The following is a 17585-nucleotide window of genomic DNA, read 5'->3' as shown; positions in this document are numbered from 1 at the left end:
TGAAGGCTCCTCCTAGAGGATTGGGGTGGGGTGGGGGGATCTAGGAATGGGTTGGGCATTGGGGTCTGGGAAGTGCATGGAAGGGTCTCCCTGCAGGGTCTGCCCTGTTACACAGCACTCTGTGTGGCTTTGCTTTTGTGTATGTGAAATGCACGTCAGCGGGAAAAGTGCAACCTCAGGTTCTCTCCCACAGGCAGCCCTTTGTTCCCCGAGAAAGGGCCTCCCTCCAAAGTCCTTTGTGCTGCAGTTTAGAACAGGGCTGGGATTAATTGTACCAATAGGTGCCTGAATGGGAAGCTCACAAGGCCACTCGTTCCTGCTATAATTATCTCAAAGCTGGGGAGGGAACTACAATGTGCAGAAGATGCCCCCTTTGGTGGCAGCACCATCCGCAGATCATTGCGTGTTCTGCTTCTGTTTGCTGCCGATAAGCGACAACCAGATATTAGCAAGCTTCTGCCATCCCCAGGCCCCAAGGTTCTCTCCCTTCTTCTCAGAGACCTCTCTGTGTGGCTGTGGGGGAGGGGAGGTGACCAAGCCCCAGAGCCAGGCACCCCCTCCCAGCAAACGCTGCGGTGTGCAAAGGAGCTGTGAATAGGATGACGACTCATGAATAGCCCCACTCACCCATTGCCTAGCCTCGGCAAGGCTGTCTTGGCCATGGCTCCATTCCTGCCGTCTGGAGTGAGGCTCACCTCTGGTATGGACCCAAATGTTCAAGGGCGCGCGTCAAAGATCCCTGGCTTCTGCATTCTCTCTCAGTGGGTTGCAGAATGAGCCCAGCCCTTCTGTTTGATGCTCTGGCCTGAGTAACCCATGAACTTTTCTCTTGGATATTTCTAAGGAGCTCTTCGCTTGAATCTGAGCCCTTCTTTTTTCCCAGTGGGGTAGGTATAGCTGAGATGCCGAAGTCCTACCTTGCCAGAGCATCATGATAGCTGGCATTGTCGCAAGTTCAAAGCCAAGAAAGCGTAAGGTTTTGTACCCAGTGGATCAGATTCTTGGACTCTTTCTGAGGAGCTGACTGAAAAGAATGCATAAGAACGAAGGATGGCCATACTGGGTTAGACCAATGGTCTGTCTAGCCCAGTATCCAGTCTTCCAATGGTGGCCAGTGCCAGATGCTTCTGAGGGAATGAACAGAACAGAGCAATCTGAGTGATCCATCCTCTATTGCTTGTCCCACCTTCTGGCACTCAGAGGTTTAGGGACACCGAGAGCATGGGATTGCATCCCTGACCATCTTGGCTAATAGCCGTTGATGGACCTGTCCTCTGAACTTATCCAATTCTCTTTTGCCCCCCTTTGGTTCAATAAGTGCCCAGAATTGCTGTGAGAAGTGGTCTCCTCAGTTCTGCATATGAGTGCTGGAGCAGGTACTGAGAGGAAATCCTGGCCCTAATCCTGGTCAGTAGCAAAACTCAGACTGTAATGGCGCGTCAGAACCTTAAGTACTGAAAAGTTTCTACTTCTGCTTCTTCTTCATAGTGCTCTGCCATCAATATCAGCCTCGACAACCTATTCTTCCTCTTCTCCCATGACACTCTTCATGCTGTCTTCCACTCGGGGACGACTTTCCATGTAGTGTGGCTCTGCAAAGCTACCACCCGCTGCTCCTTCAGATCCTTCCTCAAAATTCCCCTCTGCCACAATGCCCGCAAAAAGTCTTCAACTGACCATGAATAAGCAAAAAGGGTGGTGAGGCTACCTGCTTATTGTCTACCTGCCGCCTCTTCCGTATTGCTTGTTACTCAGATAAGATGGTGGGTCTGGAGTAATGAGGATGCGGGCGGCCTGTCTCCTGTCAGAGTGACATGTCTGTCGTAGATCAGCATGTGCGTTGCCTGCGCTACCTTGGAGAGGGGCATTTCCTGGGTGGGCCAGCTTTGTCCCAGGGGGGCCTGTATTGCCTGGCAAAGCAGGCCGTCCACAGGAGGGTTTGAATGCTTCATAGCCTGAGTCAGGGTCCAGGATATTGCTTCCCACCACGTGTTTCAGCAAGGCACAGAACTCCACTGCCCTTAGTGTGGAAACTGCAGGAACATGATGTCTGGGAGGGAGGGTCCTCCCAAAGGCCGGCACACCAGCTACTAGGGATCAGGGGATGGAGATGGAGGGAAGGGAATACTCCAAGTGCCGTGGGTGGAATTTCCTTAGGTGTCATTGGCACAAGTGAGGACTGTAGCAAGGGAGTCTTTGGCTCTGTGGGATGCGTGGCACGGGGGCTAAGGGTCTGGGCCTCGCAGATCCTGTTGTCTGTGTGCATTTCCACAGTCTTCAGAAGATGCCATCAGGGCACTGTGTCCTGTACTAAGAATCTATAGACTCTGTCTTAGCTGCAGTCTTTGGAGTGGGTGAACGCCCAGTGGCTTTCTGTGCTGAGTGGTCTTGGGCATCCCTCATCCACTCGTGTGAATGTCTGCGTTGCTCGGAGACTCGGGTCTGTTCACCTTTAGGTTTCCTCTGGCTCCTTCTTGGTGGAATGGCTGGCTGATTCTGGGCTCCTCAAATCCAAGTTCTCTCCCAAATCTGTCGCTTTCAGCTACTGGGCTCCCTAACCTTTATCTCTTTCCCACTCCTGATGTACTGGTGCCTGGAGACTCTCTGCGTCGGCCACTCTGGCCCTTCTCAACAGCCTTCCTGAGCCAGCCGCCATTACAGCCCTTTCCTCTTCCACCTCTGGGGTCAGCCACTCTTATTCCTTTTGACACATGGTGGAGTTGCTTCAGATCACTGGGACCTGGAGGTGGAAGAGCACAGCTAGGAAATTCATTCCCGCTTCAGGCCGTTTCCTCCTCCCTTCTCAGACCCCTTGCACGAGAAACTGGTCAGGGAAGGGCTTTCCGATGAACAATAGAAATACCCAGTCCGCTCTGGGGGGAGTATGGATTTTATGCCGAGTATTTCCTAATCCCAAAAGAGGCTCGTGCCCCATCACTCTAGAGAGCTAGGGTTCTATGCAGAAGCTCAAGTCTTGTGTGATTCCATTGGAAGCGATAATTCCTTCTTTCTGAGCCCTCGGGCCTGGCTCGGAGCTCTCCGCCTTGGTGATGCATGCTGTACTTCCCTGTCGCCATTTGAACTCGCGCAGGCAGATGTAACGTTCAGACTTGGCAAAGACCAATCTCTGTCAATGCAGAGTACTTGTTTGGCTTTCCGCACAGCCACTTGGGTCTCCATGAAACATTTAACGGCAGTGGCTGCATATCTCAGGCATCATGGAACACAAGTGTGCCCATATTTGGACAACTGGCTCGTCAGGGCTCTGTCCTTTCACAGGGTGTATATCCCTGCGCGCAACTTGTTCCCCCTGCAGAGATCTGGGACTCCAAACAAACTGGGTCAGGCTGACTTTTATAGGAGGCACCCTGGACTCCTGTGACTGCAGCCTTTCTGCTGAAGGAAAGGCTCCTAGAAATGAGGAATGCAAATCTCTGTAATGATGCTGCATCCCCGGGGAACAGACGGGTCTCCCTGAAGCTGGCTTGTCTCATGACACCTTTTGCCAGACTGCAGCTACAGTCCAGGCTGACCACTGGTTACCCTCTGGGAATGCAGCCTGCACATGTGGCTAGTGATGCCCTAAATCAGGGATAGTCAACTATTTTTTGTCAAGGTCCAAATATCTTGGTCAAGGCATAATCAAGGTCCAGACACCAGAGAAAATAATTAAAAAACCCCCACAACAATGATGAGTAAATAAAGTTATTTGGGGTCTGTTCAAAAGCATCTGTCAGTCTGGATTTGGCCTGCGATCCGCCTGTTGACTGCCCCTGCCCTAAATAGTTTGGGATGCTCTGCTTTGGTTGGCAGCGCGATCCAATTACCTTGATCTCTCTCTCCTAGCCCCCTCGCTGTGGATGGCTCGTATTCAGGCAGTTCTCCCATCCGGCGTTCTGCAGGAAACCTGGCGAATCCAGGATGTTACAAATACGCTGGAATTTAAGGCAATTTGACTCTGCTGCCTGGACTGACTAGGGTATGGGGGGAGAAGTGCTGTTGTCTTGAGGCCATGTGTCTATGGGAGCAGCGATCTTCGGTAGGACAGCTCTCAGGTGGAGAATGGGCATTACCAGAATCCAGACTAGCACTGGTGGTCTCTAAGGGAAACCATGAGAATCAGTTTTATGGGGTGGGGCACAGCTCACTTCTCTAGACTCTGCCAAATGTACTCTTATCTAAGAGCCACTGGAGATTTCTGATGCTTTGTCCTGTGCCATGCTCAAGACCTCGCTGCCATTTTCTGCAGAGAGATTCCTACCTCAGGAGAGCGAAGCTGGGCGGAGCCCAGGGTCTAATAGCCATTGCCTGGGCTGGTCAGATCTGGAGCATGGCTCTTGCGTTCCTGGCAGCGGACCCTCCACTCTTTCCCTTGATGTTTCAACAACAGGGTCAGGGTCTACATCTGGATCCAGACTCACTTGGCCTAACAGCAAGGGTGGTATAAATGCAATTTGTTCAGTGCTTCATCTGGTGTCTAGGCTTCGCTGATCCTAGTGTGTTGCTTCCCCAAGGCTGAAATGTGGCCTCTTGTTTCATTGTTAAATTCCCTCTACACACCAGGTCAATTTAGGTTCAGGACTCCCTGCTGTGGGTGGGTGGGGGTGCGCACGCACACTGCTTCAGTGAAGGGCACCTACAGGAGCTGTTAGAGAATTAAAAATGGGAACAGTTGTTCCAATTCATGCTGGGGGAGTCGCATCCCACAGTTGCAGAAGCCCAAGAGGCTTCACACGTAGCCCTGAGCTTTGAGCAATGCGATTCCCTCTGTGCTGGTCAGAAGCAAAGCAGCATTGTTCCTAACCCTCCAGTGCAGGGCAGTGTATGTCTCAATGCATCTGTCCCACAGAATTATCTTGGCACAGAACTAGATGACCTCCTGAGGTCCCTTCCAACCATGAGATTCTATGATTCCCAACATGCACTGTGTCCTCCTTTCCGCCATTCACTTGGCTGGGAAAAGGAACTCCCTGGCAAACAGCTGGAGTTGCAAGCACCAGGATGAGTATGAAGCATCAGTCGCATAGTCTGTCTTGAAATGGAATTACCTCTCCAGAGAATGCCAAATGCCTGGTGTTTGGCACAAAAGCAAGTAGTTCCGGCCCTGCTGAGGATCCCTAAACAGATTGACTCCTCTGTCTCTCTGTGGCAAAATCTATGGGGAAGACCAGCCCAGCTCAGCCCAGACTGTTCTAGTGGAGAGGGCTGTCAGAGCTCTTGAGACCAGTCTGGGATCCTGGTACCGGAGCTCACTGGCTCGACCAGGGCTGTGTTGTTAATAGCATCTCCTCTAATCCCCCATCCTCAGAAGATTGGGATTCTGCTGAGGCAAGTCATGAAGAGGAAGGGGATTGACCAGTGAATGGAGTTTCCCCTGAGGATGTGCATTAGCAGAGCCTCCTTCTTCCTTCCTCACTCGTTGTACCGGTCTTTTGAGGTTCTCTTGCGGGTGGATCTCAAGCAGAGAAGCCCCTGAGGGAAGAATTCCAGTTACTGCTCAGTAACCTTCCTGTCCCTGCTGGCCAGTACTGGGGCATCTGATATGCCTCTCACTTCCTCTTCTAAAGGGTCCCCAGTTGGGGCAATTTCTGCTGGCCTGGGGTAGATTCCTTGTATCTTATTGGAAGAATAGTGGTGAGTGTTCCAGCATCATTGACTGTGCCCCGGGGAGCTGCTGGGTTACAGGGATGTGAACCATGGAGCGGGCTATGGGGATGCGCTAGTGAATGCTTGGGATGGGGAGCTACTTGCCCACACGCTGAGAGTGACCCAGTGGCCTCTGCATCCAGACTACGCTACAGCAGGGAAAGCTGCTTTGGAGTATATCTCCTGTAAGAGGCAGATGGCTCATGGATGGGGAAGGCTCCATGGCAGTTGGGAGAGGCAGAAGGATGAGAAAGTCTCATGCCTTGGCCCTGGGCCACTGCACTTCCCACAGCCAGGGAGGGAGAAATGCCCTCACTAGAGTGATGCCCCAAGGGACTCCAGATGCCTGTTCGCAGGCTGGGCCAACGAGCTCTGACTCCCTGCGTACAAAGCGTGTTTGGATAGCGCCGCCCATGCTGAGCAAAGGAGCTCCTGCTCCAGAGCTCGCCGATTAGACCACGTGCAAGGGAGTGGGATGGCCCGGGGACTGAGCGGTGGTGCTGGGCTCCTAGCTGCTGAGTGTCGCCATGTTTGAGGGAGTTGCACTGGGGGACTGGGATTCGTAGGCCTCCTGGGAAGTGTGTGTTAGACGTGAGTTGGAGGTGGGGGTGTGGCCTATAGGGCATCTTGGCTAAAGGGCACAAAGTGGGTCGGGGGGAAGGGAGGTTGAAGGGAATGGGGACAAGTGAACTGGATGGAGGAAAGACTCTTCTCTCTGCCTGTTGGCCAGGGCTGTGTCCTGAAGAGAGGCTCCCTGAGAGTGGCAGAGTGCAGTGAGTGATGTGCCAAGAGTGGGGGCAGTCTGAGGTGGAGGCTGCCCGTGGGACAGATTTGGCAGAGGCACAGACCCACGTGCGGTTCAGAAGGGGCATTTCTTTGCCCTGCAATGGCATTTTGACCTGAGTCTGCGTTTGCGCCTTCGGGAAAGGCCCTGGGTTTGGGGAACTCGTGCTGGGTAACTGGGGGAGGGAGCTAGGCTGTGTTGGTCACGAGCGAAGACCCGTTTCGCTAGGCAGGGCTGGCACTTGGCGTGGGATTGAGGTGGTCTGCTGGTTGTGGTGGAGGAAATGGGGGGTGTCATGTGCCTCCAGGCCTCTGACGCCGCCCCCTCAACCCCAGCCGTGACCCCTAGCAATTCTTTAAGACCAGGATTGAGACAGTTTGCTGCCAGCCAGGACTCTTCCACTGTAGTTTGCTCAGGTTCGGTAGGGCTGCCTGGCCTAGCCTGGGATTAGCCCCAGCTGGCTGCAGTTCCTGCTCTCCTCAGACTGGCTTCTCGCTCCCCCCCACGGCTGGGGCTGGGGCTCTCGGGGGAATGCTGACGGGGAGGTTTGGCTTGTAATCCGCTCCTGGAATGTCGGCCAGACGGTCAAATTCTTCTCGCCTCTTGTGAAATGAGTGATGTGGGGCAGCTTGGGAGAGCAGCCTGCCATCCCTCCCCTGCTGGAGAAACCTGCCTGGCCTGCACCGCCCTGTCATGGGAACGGGCGTTTTCAGCCTCAGCCACAGCAAAGACATCAGTGCTGCGGTGGGGGGGCTGTTCCCCTGCTGGCAGACCCTCACAGCAAGGGAGGTATTTGGGGGGAGGAGGTTGTATGGGTGCCCAACAAGCGGGGCTCAGTGATAGGTTGCTGAAAGGAAGATGGCTGCTCTTGCTTGCTGTCCACATTCCACTCCCTGCTATTTCGTTGGTGGCTCTGCTCCCTTAGCAATTCTCCTGATGGGATCTTTCCTCTCCCCTTGACTGGAGGCAATCTGGAGTCCGTCCGACTCTGCCCCTCTCCCTCCCACCCCCCAAGCTGAGCAGCTCTGCAAATGTTTTGAAAGATTTCCTTCCTGTTTCTTTCCCAAACCCTGACTTGTCTCTCAATTCCATTTTTCCTTCAGAAACCCTGATGGATACGAAGTGGGTGACATCCGAGTTGGCGTGGACGGCTCATCCAGAGACCGGGGTAAGACTCAGGTCCTCCTCTCAGGGCCTGCGCAGGGCTTCCGATTCCAGGTTGAGCTGCAGGTCTTGATCTGTTCCGAACTGGGACGCTTCACGAGACAAGGGCACCCTTTGGGTTCCCTCCTATACCCACTGTGTGCCTTGTGAAATCACCTCCGTTCCCCAGACCAGCTCATAGCTCTCTGCTTCATTACTATTGGAGTCACAAGTGCATGGCATTGCACAGAGAAGAGTCAAGTTCTCACAGTCTTCAGCGTGACGAGGGGAGTAGGGCCAGGAGAGAGCTGGGCAGGGACGGACCATATGGGTACCTTGGTTCATACTGACTGTGTGCGTGTGTTGGTGCTTTTGGGGGTAATCACGTGTCTGGTTTATGCAATGTGGTTTCGATTAGTTTGTTGTGGGGGTGGGGCCATGTTTTGAAGCATTCCGGTCTGCCCATCCCAGGGGCTAACCTGCCAATCTCTCTCCATTGCAGTGGGAGGAAGTCAGTGGCTACGATGAGGCCATGAACCCCATCCGAACATACCAGGTGTGCAATGTGCGGGAGGCCAATCAGAACAACTGGCTTCGTACTCAGTTCATCCAGCGCCAGGACGTCCAGCGAGTCTATGTGGAACTGAAATTCACTGTACGGGACTGTAACAGCATCCCCAACATCCCGGGCTCCTGCAAAGAGACCTTCAATCTCTTCTATTACGAGTCGGATACAGATTCTGCCTCTGCCTCTAGCCCCTTCTGGATGGAAAACCCCTACATCAAAGTGGATACAATTGCCCCCGATGAGAGTTTCTCCAAGCTGGAGTCTGGCCGTGTGAACACCAAGGTGCGCAGCTTTGGGCCTCTCTCCAAGAATGGTTTTTACCTGGCCTTCCAGGACCTGGGTGCCTGTATGTCTCTCATCTCTGTCCGCGCTTTCTATAAGAAATGCTCCAACACCATTGCTGGCTTTGCTGTTTTTCCGGAGACCTTAACTGGGGCCGAGCCCACTTCTCTGGTCATTGCCCCTGGGACCTGCATCCCCAATGCAGTGGAAGTGTCCGTGCCCCTGAAGCTGTACTGTAATGGAGATGGGGAGTGGATGGTACCAGTGGGAGCCTGCACATGCGCTGCTGGATATGAGCCTGCCATGAAAGATACTCAGTGCCAAGGTAAGCACGTGGCTAGATGGCCCGTAACATGTTCTCTTCCTCTGGAGTAAGGTATGTGTCTAAGGTATGCCTGAGCGGACTCGCTGTGGGAAGCGCACGGAGGGGCAGAGGAGGCTGAATGCTCCGAGGTCAGACCCAGGAAGGTGGAAGCCGTGTGAGCTTTGTGTCCTGAAGACAGGCTGCTCACAGAAAGGAGACTTCCCCAGAGTCCTGACTGGCTTCGCGGGGAGCATTTCCACAGCATGGCCCGGGGACTCCGTGACACCTGGACATTGGAGTTTGATCCTCTGTGATTCAGTTTAATGACCATCTGTACTTCTGGGTCTCCACCTGGGTGCCTGGTGGTGTTCGAAACATGAAAGCTCACGCCGATGATACCTAGTTAACATCAGCTGTAGTGTGCTCGCTGGCACTCGGTGCCTTCCAGCAGCTGGGAGCTATGGCCCAGGCCTGCCACCTCCTGGTCCTTTCCTTGGCATCAGGGCGAGCACCGCATGCCGTTGAGGGGCTCCAGTTTTCCTGGAGGAACTAGAACCCCTTCTGATTGCAGCTTCTGATGTCCCTATTTACAGGCCTAACAGGGAACCTTGGGATCAGTGGGTCCTGCCGCTTACTGAATGGGATACGCAGTATGAGGTCATGCCAGAACCCAGTCCCCATCCTATTCCACTTCAAGTCTTCCTTGCACTAGGCAGCTATGGGGTGAGGTCCTGTATCCCTTGGAGAGGGACTCTAGAGAAGTGGGGCTGGTGTCTGTGCCATACTACGTCTCTGAGCAGTACAATCCTTAGGTTAAATGCTCAAGATTATTCAGGACCCACAGCCGTTTAGGACACTCGCTTCCATGTGTCAGTAAAGCAGGAAATAACATGGGTTCAACTGGGAAGGCTACCTTGGTTTGTACAGAGTAGTGCCCATCGGGCAAACTGCAGGAGTGAGGGTGTTGGGAGAGCATCTGGCAGTGGTGGCAGCCAGCTGTCACCATGAGAGCCTGCAGGGGTATCCATATTTAGAGAACTGACTTCTAAGAGCCTGTACTTATAAGGGTGTGATTCATTTGGTTCTCTCTTCTTAACCCTAAGGTCAAGAGTGAGCATGGGGAAACTGGCTGTGGTGTTGCTCAGATTCGAACATTGATAGGGTCTCTCCTGGATTCTTCCAGGAGATGGTGGGGTTTCTAGTAGGAGGTCTCGGAGACTAGATTGTGAGACAGAGGCCCTGCCCAGCAATACTCAGACAATTCATGTTGTACAGGAAGCTGTGGGGCTAAGACTTTACCTTACTTGCGTCTGTGCCTTTGTTTCTCTGATCAGAGAAAAGGCAATAGAGGTTCGAAGGAGCAGTGGTCTGCAGCAGTGACTTATCTGAACAGCCAGGGAGATCCTGGAGTCATAGTGAGGGATGGGGCTTCTGGTAATGCTTTCAGCTTGCCTTCTGGGGCAGGAGGGAAAAACTCACTAGCAGATAAGTCAGATCAACATGTGTAGTTTTCATAGAGACTAAAGAAAACTCCTTTTTTTGCCAAATGAGTCAGAATAGTATCTGTCCACTCCAGTGCATCAGGGGTTCTAACTTTGTGTTAAATGATCGTTACATTGGGAAAGAGGATGCATCTTTCGTTCCCCATCTCCTTCTTTCAACAAAAGTTGATCAAGAAGTGATCTCAGTTCTGTTAGCCTTGTCCATGGCAACCCCTTTCTTCTTGCCCAGACCTCTTTCCTCATCAGTAAGGAAAGCTCCTTAGACCTAAAAATCTCCATGTGATGCACTAGTTGCTGGGTTATTAAAAGGGGAATCCTTGCATTTCTCTGGGGAAATCACGTTTTGCTTATGGAATAGGAGATCTTTCGCTAAATGGTCATGTGTCCATAAACAAAAGCAGCTTAAGAATTTGGAGAACCTAGAGAAGTCGCTCCATTTTCTTATCCCTTTACCAGTCATTTTAGAGTTCTTCTGTTGTTAGTGAGTTAAGAATTGTCCTGGGATACAACCAAAAAGTAAGTGGCTGTTTTTGCTGCCTTCCATGCCCTTGTACAAGGGAGGGGTCTTCTGTCATCCTTTGAAAATAGTACAAGGTTTGGTACATGTGTGTGCCCATTCGCATGCAAACCTAACCTGTCTAAGATGGATTTTATAGAGACGGGGACATTGTCAGCTCATTCCACTCCTTTCTGCCTCCCTTTCCTAGTTATAAAATGGGGATGTTGTTTGTTGCACCCAGGGGTTCTAATCACATTTGTGGCCCCCATTGTGCCGAGCGCTATTCAGACAGAGGTAGAAATGGCACTTGCCCCAGAGAGTTTTAAGGTCAATGTTATTTACCGTCCTTTGTAAAACGCTTTGTGATCTCTGGGGGAAAAGTGCCTATAAGGGCCAGGAATCACATTTTAATTGGAAAAAAAAGCGAATCCTGAGTTACTGCTGAGATGGGAAAACCTGCTGCAAATCCACCCCACTGCAGACTTCCTGTGGCTTTTGAAGAGATCCTCCTCTCCACGCGGCAGGATTAGATTTCTGTATTCAGATCTGTTAGACAAAGCTAGCATCCTGCTCCCTCGGGGGTCGAGGGCTCATTCCGCCAGGCGGAAGGCAGTGTCGTGGTCTTTGGCATGCTTTGAACGCTACGTTTCCACAGCATTGATTTGCCGTCTCGTTCTCGGGCGCGTTGTCCTTATGTCATTAGCACACAGCTCTTTCGGCAGGGGGGTTGCACTGCTTGCCGCTCTCCCCAGAATGGGGATTTCCAGAGGCAGCTCTCTCGGGAGGGAGAAAGGTTGCAGACCCTTGGCTGTGGTTTTTGGATTACGTTGTGTCTGCAGCTCCACCAACCCCACCCAGCTTTTCTGGACTCCTTTGGATCACTGAATGAGGAGGAATGTTGCAGGGGTAGGGGAGGATTTGCTGTCTTTTTGATGCTTTGGGCTCAAATGCTGAGTTCCTCAAAGGGATGTGCCATCTTCTCCCCCACCCCCAAATGGTGCTAATTTCCACAGGGTCCCAGGCCAGCTGCACTGTGAGCATGTGCACTCCACATCTACTTCGTGTGCATCACCTGCACTGCAAAAAAAAAAAAACCAAAAACCACCACCAACAACACAAAAAAACCCCAAACCCACCCAGTGGCAATGAGTCTGAGCCCCAGTCAACTGACTCGGGCTCACGCTGCCGGGCTAAACCTAGCAGTGTGGATGCGTGAGCGGGTGCCTGGGCTCTGAAACCCACCCCCCTTGCTGCCATGTCAAAGCCCAGGCTCCAGCCAGCCCAAGGCCAAACGTCTACGCTGCTATTTTTAGCTCAAGCTGGCTTGACCCGGGCTCTGAGACTTGCTGCTCCAGGTGATTATTTTTCTTGCAATGTACTCGTGCCCTCCTTGCATTGCCTCAGCAAACTGCTATGCCAACTTTCGTTTGTTTACTGTGTCTCTTTAAAAACAGACCATTCCTACTTTGGATGGGACAATGTTAGGGTGAAATTGCCCACTGGAGTTTTTTCTTCCAGGTGCAGGTCATGTCAGACCAGAGCCAGCGCTAGGCATAAGCAGACTAAACAATTGCTTAGAGCCCTGGGCAGCTCAAAGGGGGCTCCTATTAATTATTAGTATGGGGGGGCAAATATTCCTGCTTAGGGCCCCCCGTGGGCCAGCACCGGCACTGTGTGAGACGCTTGTCTTCGAGGGATCAACACAGAATGCGTGGTATCTTTGCTTCTGACATTCTCCCCCCCCCCCCCCCCAACCAACCAACCAACCAACCAACCAAAACCCTCTTGTAGGGGACAGTTTATCCAGATTCCTTCATGCCTGGTGTCCATCACATCAGACTGATTGGATCTCTAGAGATGTCTGTTTGAAGTCTCATTGGCAACACGCCCCTTTCCCATGACTTTCAAGGTACCTGCTCACATGATCATCTGAGGCAAGATTGGAGGCAATATATTTCAAATAATCCACTGCCTAGAAAGCAGCCCAGCTTCCCTGATTTCTGTGCACATAAAATCAGAGCTATCGTGTTACAGGAACAATGGGCTTTGTGTACATTTCCTTCTCTTTTGTTAGACTAGAGAAATGGTTGCATAGTTCAATAATATGTGAATGTCTAATCGGTTAAATGCCGAGAGAGAGCACGCCCAGAGCATGCGTGCTATGCTGTTCTCACTCCTGAATTTATTCCTCAACCAGCTGTCTTCCAAACTCAGCAAAGCACGTGTTCCTTCAAAGCCTGTGTACTAAATTTGAGCTTTTTCAAGGGATGCCATTGGGTCAAATTGGGGCCAAAGTCTGGAGTTTGTAGAAGCAAACTTTTTGCAACCAATGACTAATGGATATGTTACCATGACTTTTTAAAAAACTGCCTACTAATCATAGCATTTGCCAATTATTTTCAGCCCCACGTTGCAACACTGAGTTACTGCATGAAAACCAGGAAGTGAAACTAATTATTTAGATAATTAAAAGAAGAGGTGGCAGATTCCAAGGCAGCAAGAGAAGTAAGCTAGAATTTTAAAAATCTGTTACTTGCAACATAGTTAAGGAAATCTGACTCTTAAATATTATTTCTGACCCATCAGTGCCCTTTAAATTCATATTCTTGTGATTTGAGTAAAAAAATAAAATTAAATTCTCCTTTTTAGATTTGGTTTTACACTTTATTTGGGCATCATTCAAACACCCAAAGGCTTTTTCTAGATTACTCCAGCCTGCACCCCCTGCAACGCACCACTTTTGGACTGAACCAGCATGAGAGAGTTCAGCCCAAAGGGTCATTTTTCTTGAAACGAAGTGCCTTGAAAATAGAGGTTTAGAATGAGCGTGGTCACCTGAGCCGCAGCTGGAACAGTGCTACTGTGACGCTAATCCATCTGTGGGCACTTATGAAAGAGTAACGTGCGTGAACCACGCAGGTTCATGAAGCACAGATTGTCCCAGGCAAACCTGATTGCGGCCTTTAACAAAATGACAGGGTTGCCGGACAAAGGGATGTGATGAGTTTAATTTATCTAGACTCGTGGGGCTTTTGCTTTCGTCCTGCAGGGGAAAGGAATAGAGAAATTGGAAAGACGCTGTCTGGGTTACAGTACTGTAGTGTGGATAGAAAACTGTCTCAGCCCTAAAACGGTATAATTCGGGGCTATTATCCGCCCCTAAGAAGGAGCAGAGAGTCCTACAGGAGATGGTGCTGGGGTGGAGAGTAACAGCTGGTCTAATGATCTGGACAGTAAAGTACCCTGTACCATGCAGTTTTGAATTTTCATGCTGTCGGGACAACCCTCCCCCCTCCCTGCAGAGGGAGGGGACCTCAGAATATCGAGTTCAGTGTGTATCGGGCGGTGGGGGGAGGGGGATTCCCTTCTCCTTGCCCACATCCAGTGCGGTAATCACAGGCCCTGTACATGGTGAGTCATGGTGTGTGATGTTGGGATGATTTATTTCAGTGTGTTTTAGCTCCCTCCCATGGCCCTTATTCACAGGGGTGGGGCTTTGTTTTTGAAAGAGAAGCTTTCTGCAACCAGACCACCTGGTATTGTCATTCTGTCTGACTCCAGAGGCTAAGCAAGGTTGGGCTGAGTCAATACTTGGATGGCAGAGATCTCTACCGAAAACCCCGGGTGCTGCAGGAAGTGGTGTTTTGGCAGGTGGCCCTCTGAGCTGGTGCTCCCCTTGATGCAATAGGTGCTGTGTCTCTGGAGGAGTTGTTGACTTGCAGGCCAGATGCGAAACCGAAATCCTAACTTCTTGTGGTGTCATCCTATGGCAGCGTCATCCCTGGAGTCCTGGCGAAAGTCCAGAGTGAGGAACTACTTTCTGCCAGCCTGTCCCCCTCCCTGAGTTCTAGTAGCTTGACTTTTTTTATTATTATTATTTTTAGACAGGGATTCTGCTTCACTTCCTCTCCTGCTTCCAGTTGTGCTGTGACTGTTAAATGGTTGCCACGTTCCCCCTAGAGGTGGCTGCATCTCGGTTCTGACAGACGTGATCTGTGTGTCAGGAGTCTTCTGGGGATTCTTCAGCCTGAAAAGCACTTACAGAAATGTCAGCTCCTGTCGGGAGGGTCAGGGGATGCTGGCTCTTTAGCCCAAGCTGTAAAGATGCATGCTTCCATCCTTGGAGAGCTCTGGTTCAATCCCTGGGGCACTGGCCCAGACTGTGGTTGTCACATGCAGTTTCTCACAGAGAAAGGACAGTTCAGTGGTTAGGGTGCTAACTGGGGACATGGGAGACCTGAGTTCATGTCCCTGCTCTGCCACAGATTTTGTATTTTCTTATGCGAGTTCACGTAGCCTCACTGTGCCTCTGTTCCCCCATCTGTACAGTGGGGATGGTAGCCATGCCCTGCCTCATGGGTGCTAACAGGATAAATACAATGGGGAGAATGGATCCTACAGTGACGGAGCCATGTAATAAGTAGCTTGGATAGGGGAAGCAAGAACCCCAGAAGGACGAGTCTGCTTCTCTCACTGCCAGCTCTTTTCCAGGCTCTGGAGGCCGTAGAGTAAAGCAAACCTGTTGCACTCCTGTATCGGGATGGGAGCGTGACTCTGCTAGAGCCCGTACTTCTCTGCTCCTCCCCGGGCCCGCTGGTTTGAAACTTGTTGAGGAGGTGATGCTATGAGTCAGATCGGTTACTAATTGTCTCACACTCAAGTGCCTTTCATCCCAAAGTACTTAATAAGCAAAATAAATAAGTGATGACAATGCATTTACTGCTGTCTAACCAGGGGCTCGGCTACTGCATTTTCAGCTTGGAAAAGAGACGACTAAGGGGGGATATGATTGAGGTCTATAAAATCATGACTGGTGTGGAGAAAGTAAACAAGGAAGTGTTATCTACACCTCCTCATAACACAAGAGCGAGGGGGCACCCAATGAAATTAACAGGCAGCAGGTTTAAAACAACCAAAAGGAAGTATTTCTTCCCACAATGCACAGTGAACCTGTGGAACTCTTTGCCAGAGGATGTTGTCAAGGCTAAGACTATCAGAAGGTTCAAAAAAGAGCTAGATAAATTCATGGAGGGTAGGTCCATCAATGGCTCTTAGCCTGGATGGGCAGGGATGGTGTCCCTAACTTCTGTTTGCCAGAATCTAGGAATGGGCGACAGGGGATGGATCACTTGATGATTACCTGTTCTGTCCAGTCTCTCTGGGGCATCTGGCACTGGCCACTGTCAGCAAACAGGATACTGGGCTAGATGGACCTTTGGTCTGACCCAATATGGCCGTTCTTATGCATTGGACATTAATAAAAGAGGGAATGGGGCTTGGAAGAAAGTACGTTCTTCCACCATAAGTACAGACCCAGGCTAACCAGTTCAGACCCAGGACAGTGGGTGCTGGTACAAACCAGATACAAAAATCACTTTTCTCTCGACTGAAATACAGCTGCTTCTGGGCCCTCAGCAATGCTGCACACCGTTTAGAACAGGAAGCAAAGAATGCTATGTCCCCTCAAGCATGCAGGAGGCTATCGGGAGGCGGGGTACTGTCCAACTTGGGATCTAGCCAGAACTCCTCAGCTTCATCGCCTCAGTAAAGCTGTACTTGCAGCATCAGGGTTTCCTGCCTTGTGAAAACTAAGGGAGTTTCTCCTGTTGTCTCAGTTTGGGATTTTCTGTCCCCCTTGTGGACTCAGGCTTCTCTTGCCATAGGTCAAGTGTACATGGCAGCTATTTCAGCCTGATGTGTCCAAGGGACTTCAGTTATTCCTCATCCCTTCATAGTATGGTTCCTTAAATCTGAACTTGTATCCACTGGTTTGTAACCATATGGGACGTGAGCCTGGCTATCTAAACACACAGAGGCTTCTTTGGGTGTCTGCTGTCTCCATTTTTCACTTACGTGTGGTTTGGTAGTGGCCATGGAATTGGCGAGGTGAGTGCGAGCTGCAGACCCTCCCTCTGGACTTTCCATCAAGAAAAAGTGTACATGGCAGACACCATCCCCATTCGTGGCTAGTGGTGGTCCTGGATTTTCATCTGAGCCCGTCCACATACCAGTATCTCCTGATTTCTAGGGCAAAGCCAGGGTAAAGTCTAAATGGTAAAACTCTAAATCTACCAGGCTGTTAGGGGACCCAAAGACCTGGTGACTTCAGCTCAGAAAGTAACACAATGGATTGAGCGCTGTAATCGGTGTGCTATGACCTAGCTCAGGGGTGGGCAAACTACAGCCCAGCGGCCGCGTCCAGCCCCTCAGACATTTTAATCTGGCCCTCGAGCTCCGGCCAGGGAGTGGGGTCCAGGGCTCCGCATGGCTCCCGGAAGCAGCAGCATGTCCCCCCTTAACTTCTTACACATAGGGGTAGCCAGGGGGCTCCGCACATTGCCCCTGCAGCTCCCACTGGCCAGCTACCACGGCCAGTGGGAGCTGCAGGGGCAGCGCCTGAGGACGGGGCAGCATGGAGAGTCACCTGGCCGTGCCTTCGCATAGAAGCCAGAGGGAGGACGTGCTGCTGCTTCTGGGAGCCACTTGAGGTAAGCGCTGCCCGGAGCTTGCATCCCTGACCCCCTCCTGCACCCCGACCCCCTGCCCCAGCCCTGATCCCCCTCCCACCCTCCAAACCCCTCGGTCCCAGCCTGCAGCACTCTCTTGCACCCCCAACCCCGCATCCCCAGCCCCACCCCAGAACCTGCACCCCCAGCCGAAGCCCTCACCCCCTCCCACACCCCAACCTCCAATTTTGTGAGCATTCATGGCCCATCATACAATTTCCATACCCAGATGTGGCCCTCGGGCTAAAAAATTTGCCCACCCCTGACTTAGCTGGAACCTCCATGTCTAAAGGATTTGGAGCCCAGTCAGATGGAGAGATAGCAGCTTCTGCAGCCTGCCTGCATAATGTC

General features: G+C 51.6%; 1 protein-coding gene across 2 annotated transcripts in view; it reads left to right on the top strand.

Moving 5' to 3' along the window:
- EPHB3 (EPH receptor B3) overlaps positions 1–17585 on the top strand; it is a 44219-nt gene that overhangs the window by 13713 nt on the left and 12921 nt on the right. For both annotated transcript variants that reach the window (XM_084639859.1, XM_084639860.1), the window contains exons 2-3: positions 7534–7598; positions 8076–8748. In XM_084639859.1, the coding sequence (XP_084495985.1) occupies positions 7534–7598; positions 8076–8748 (738 nt within the window). The remainder of the gene's footprint in view (positions 1–7533; positions 7599–8075; positions 8749–17585) is intronic.

This window comes from Lepidochelys olivacea (genome assembly GCF_965140295.1).
Source record: "Lepidochelys olivacea isolate rLepOli2 genome assembly, chromosome: 9".
In the NCBI taxonomy this organism is placed as follows: domain Eukaryota; kingdom Metazoa; phylum Chordata; order Testudines; family Cheloniidae; genus Lepidochelys; species Lepidochelys olivacea.
This window is presented reverse-complemented; position numbering and strand designations above follow the sequence as displayed.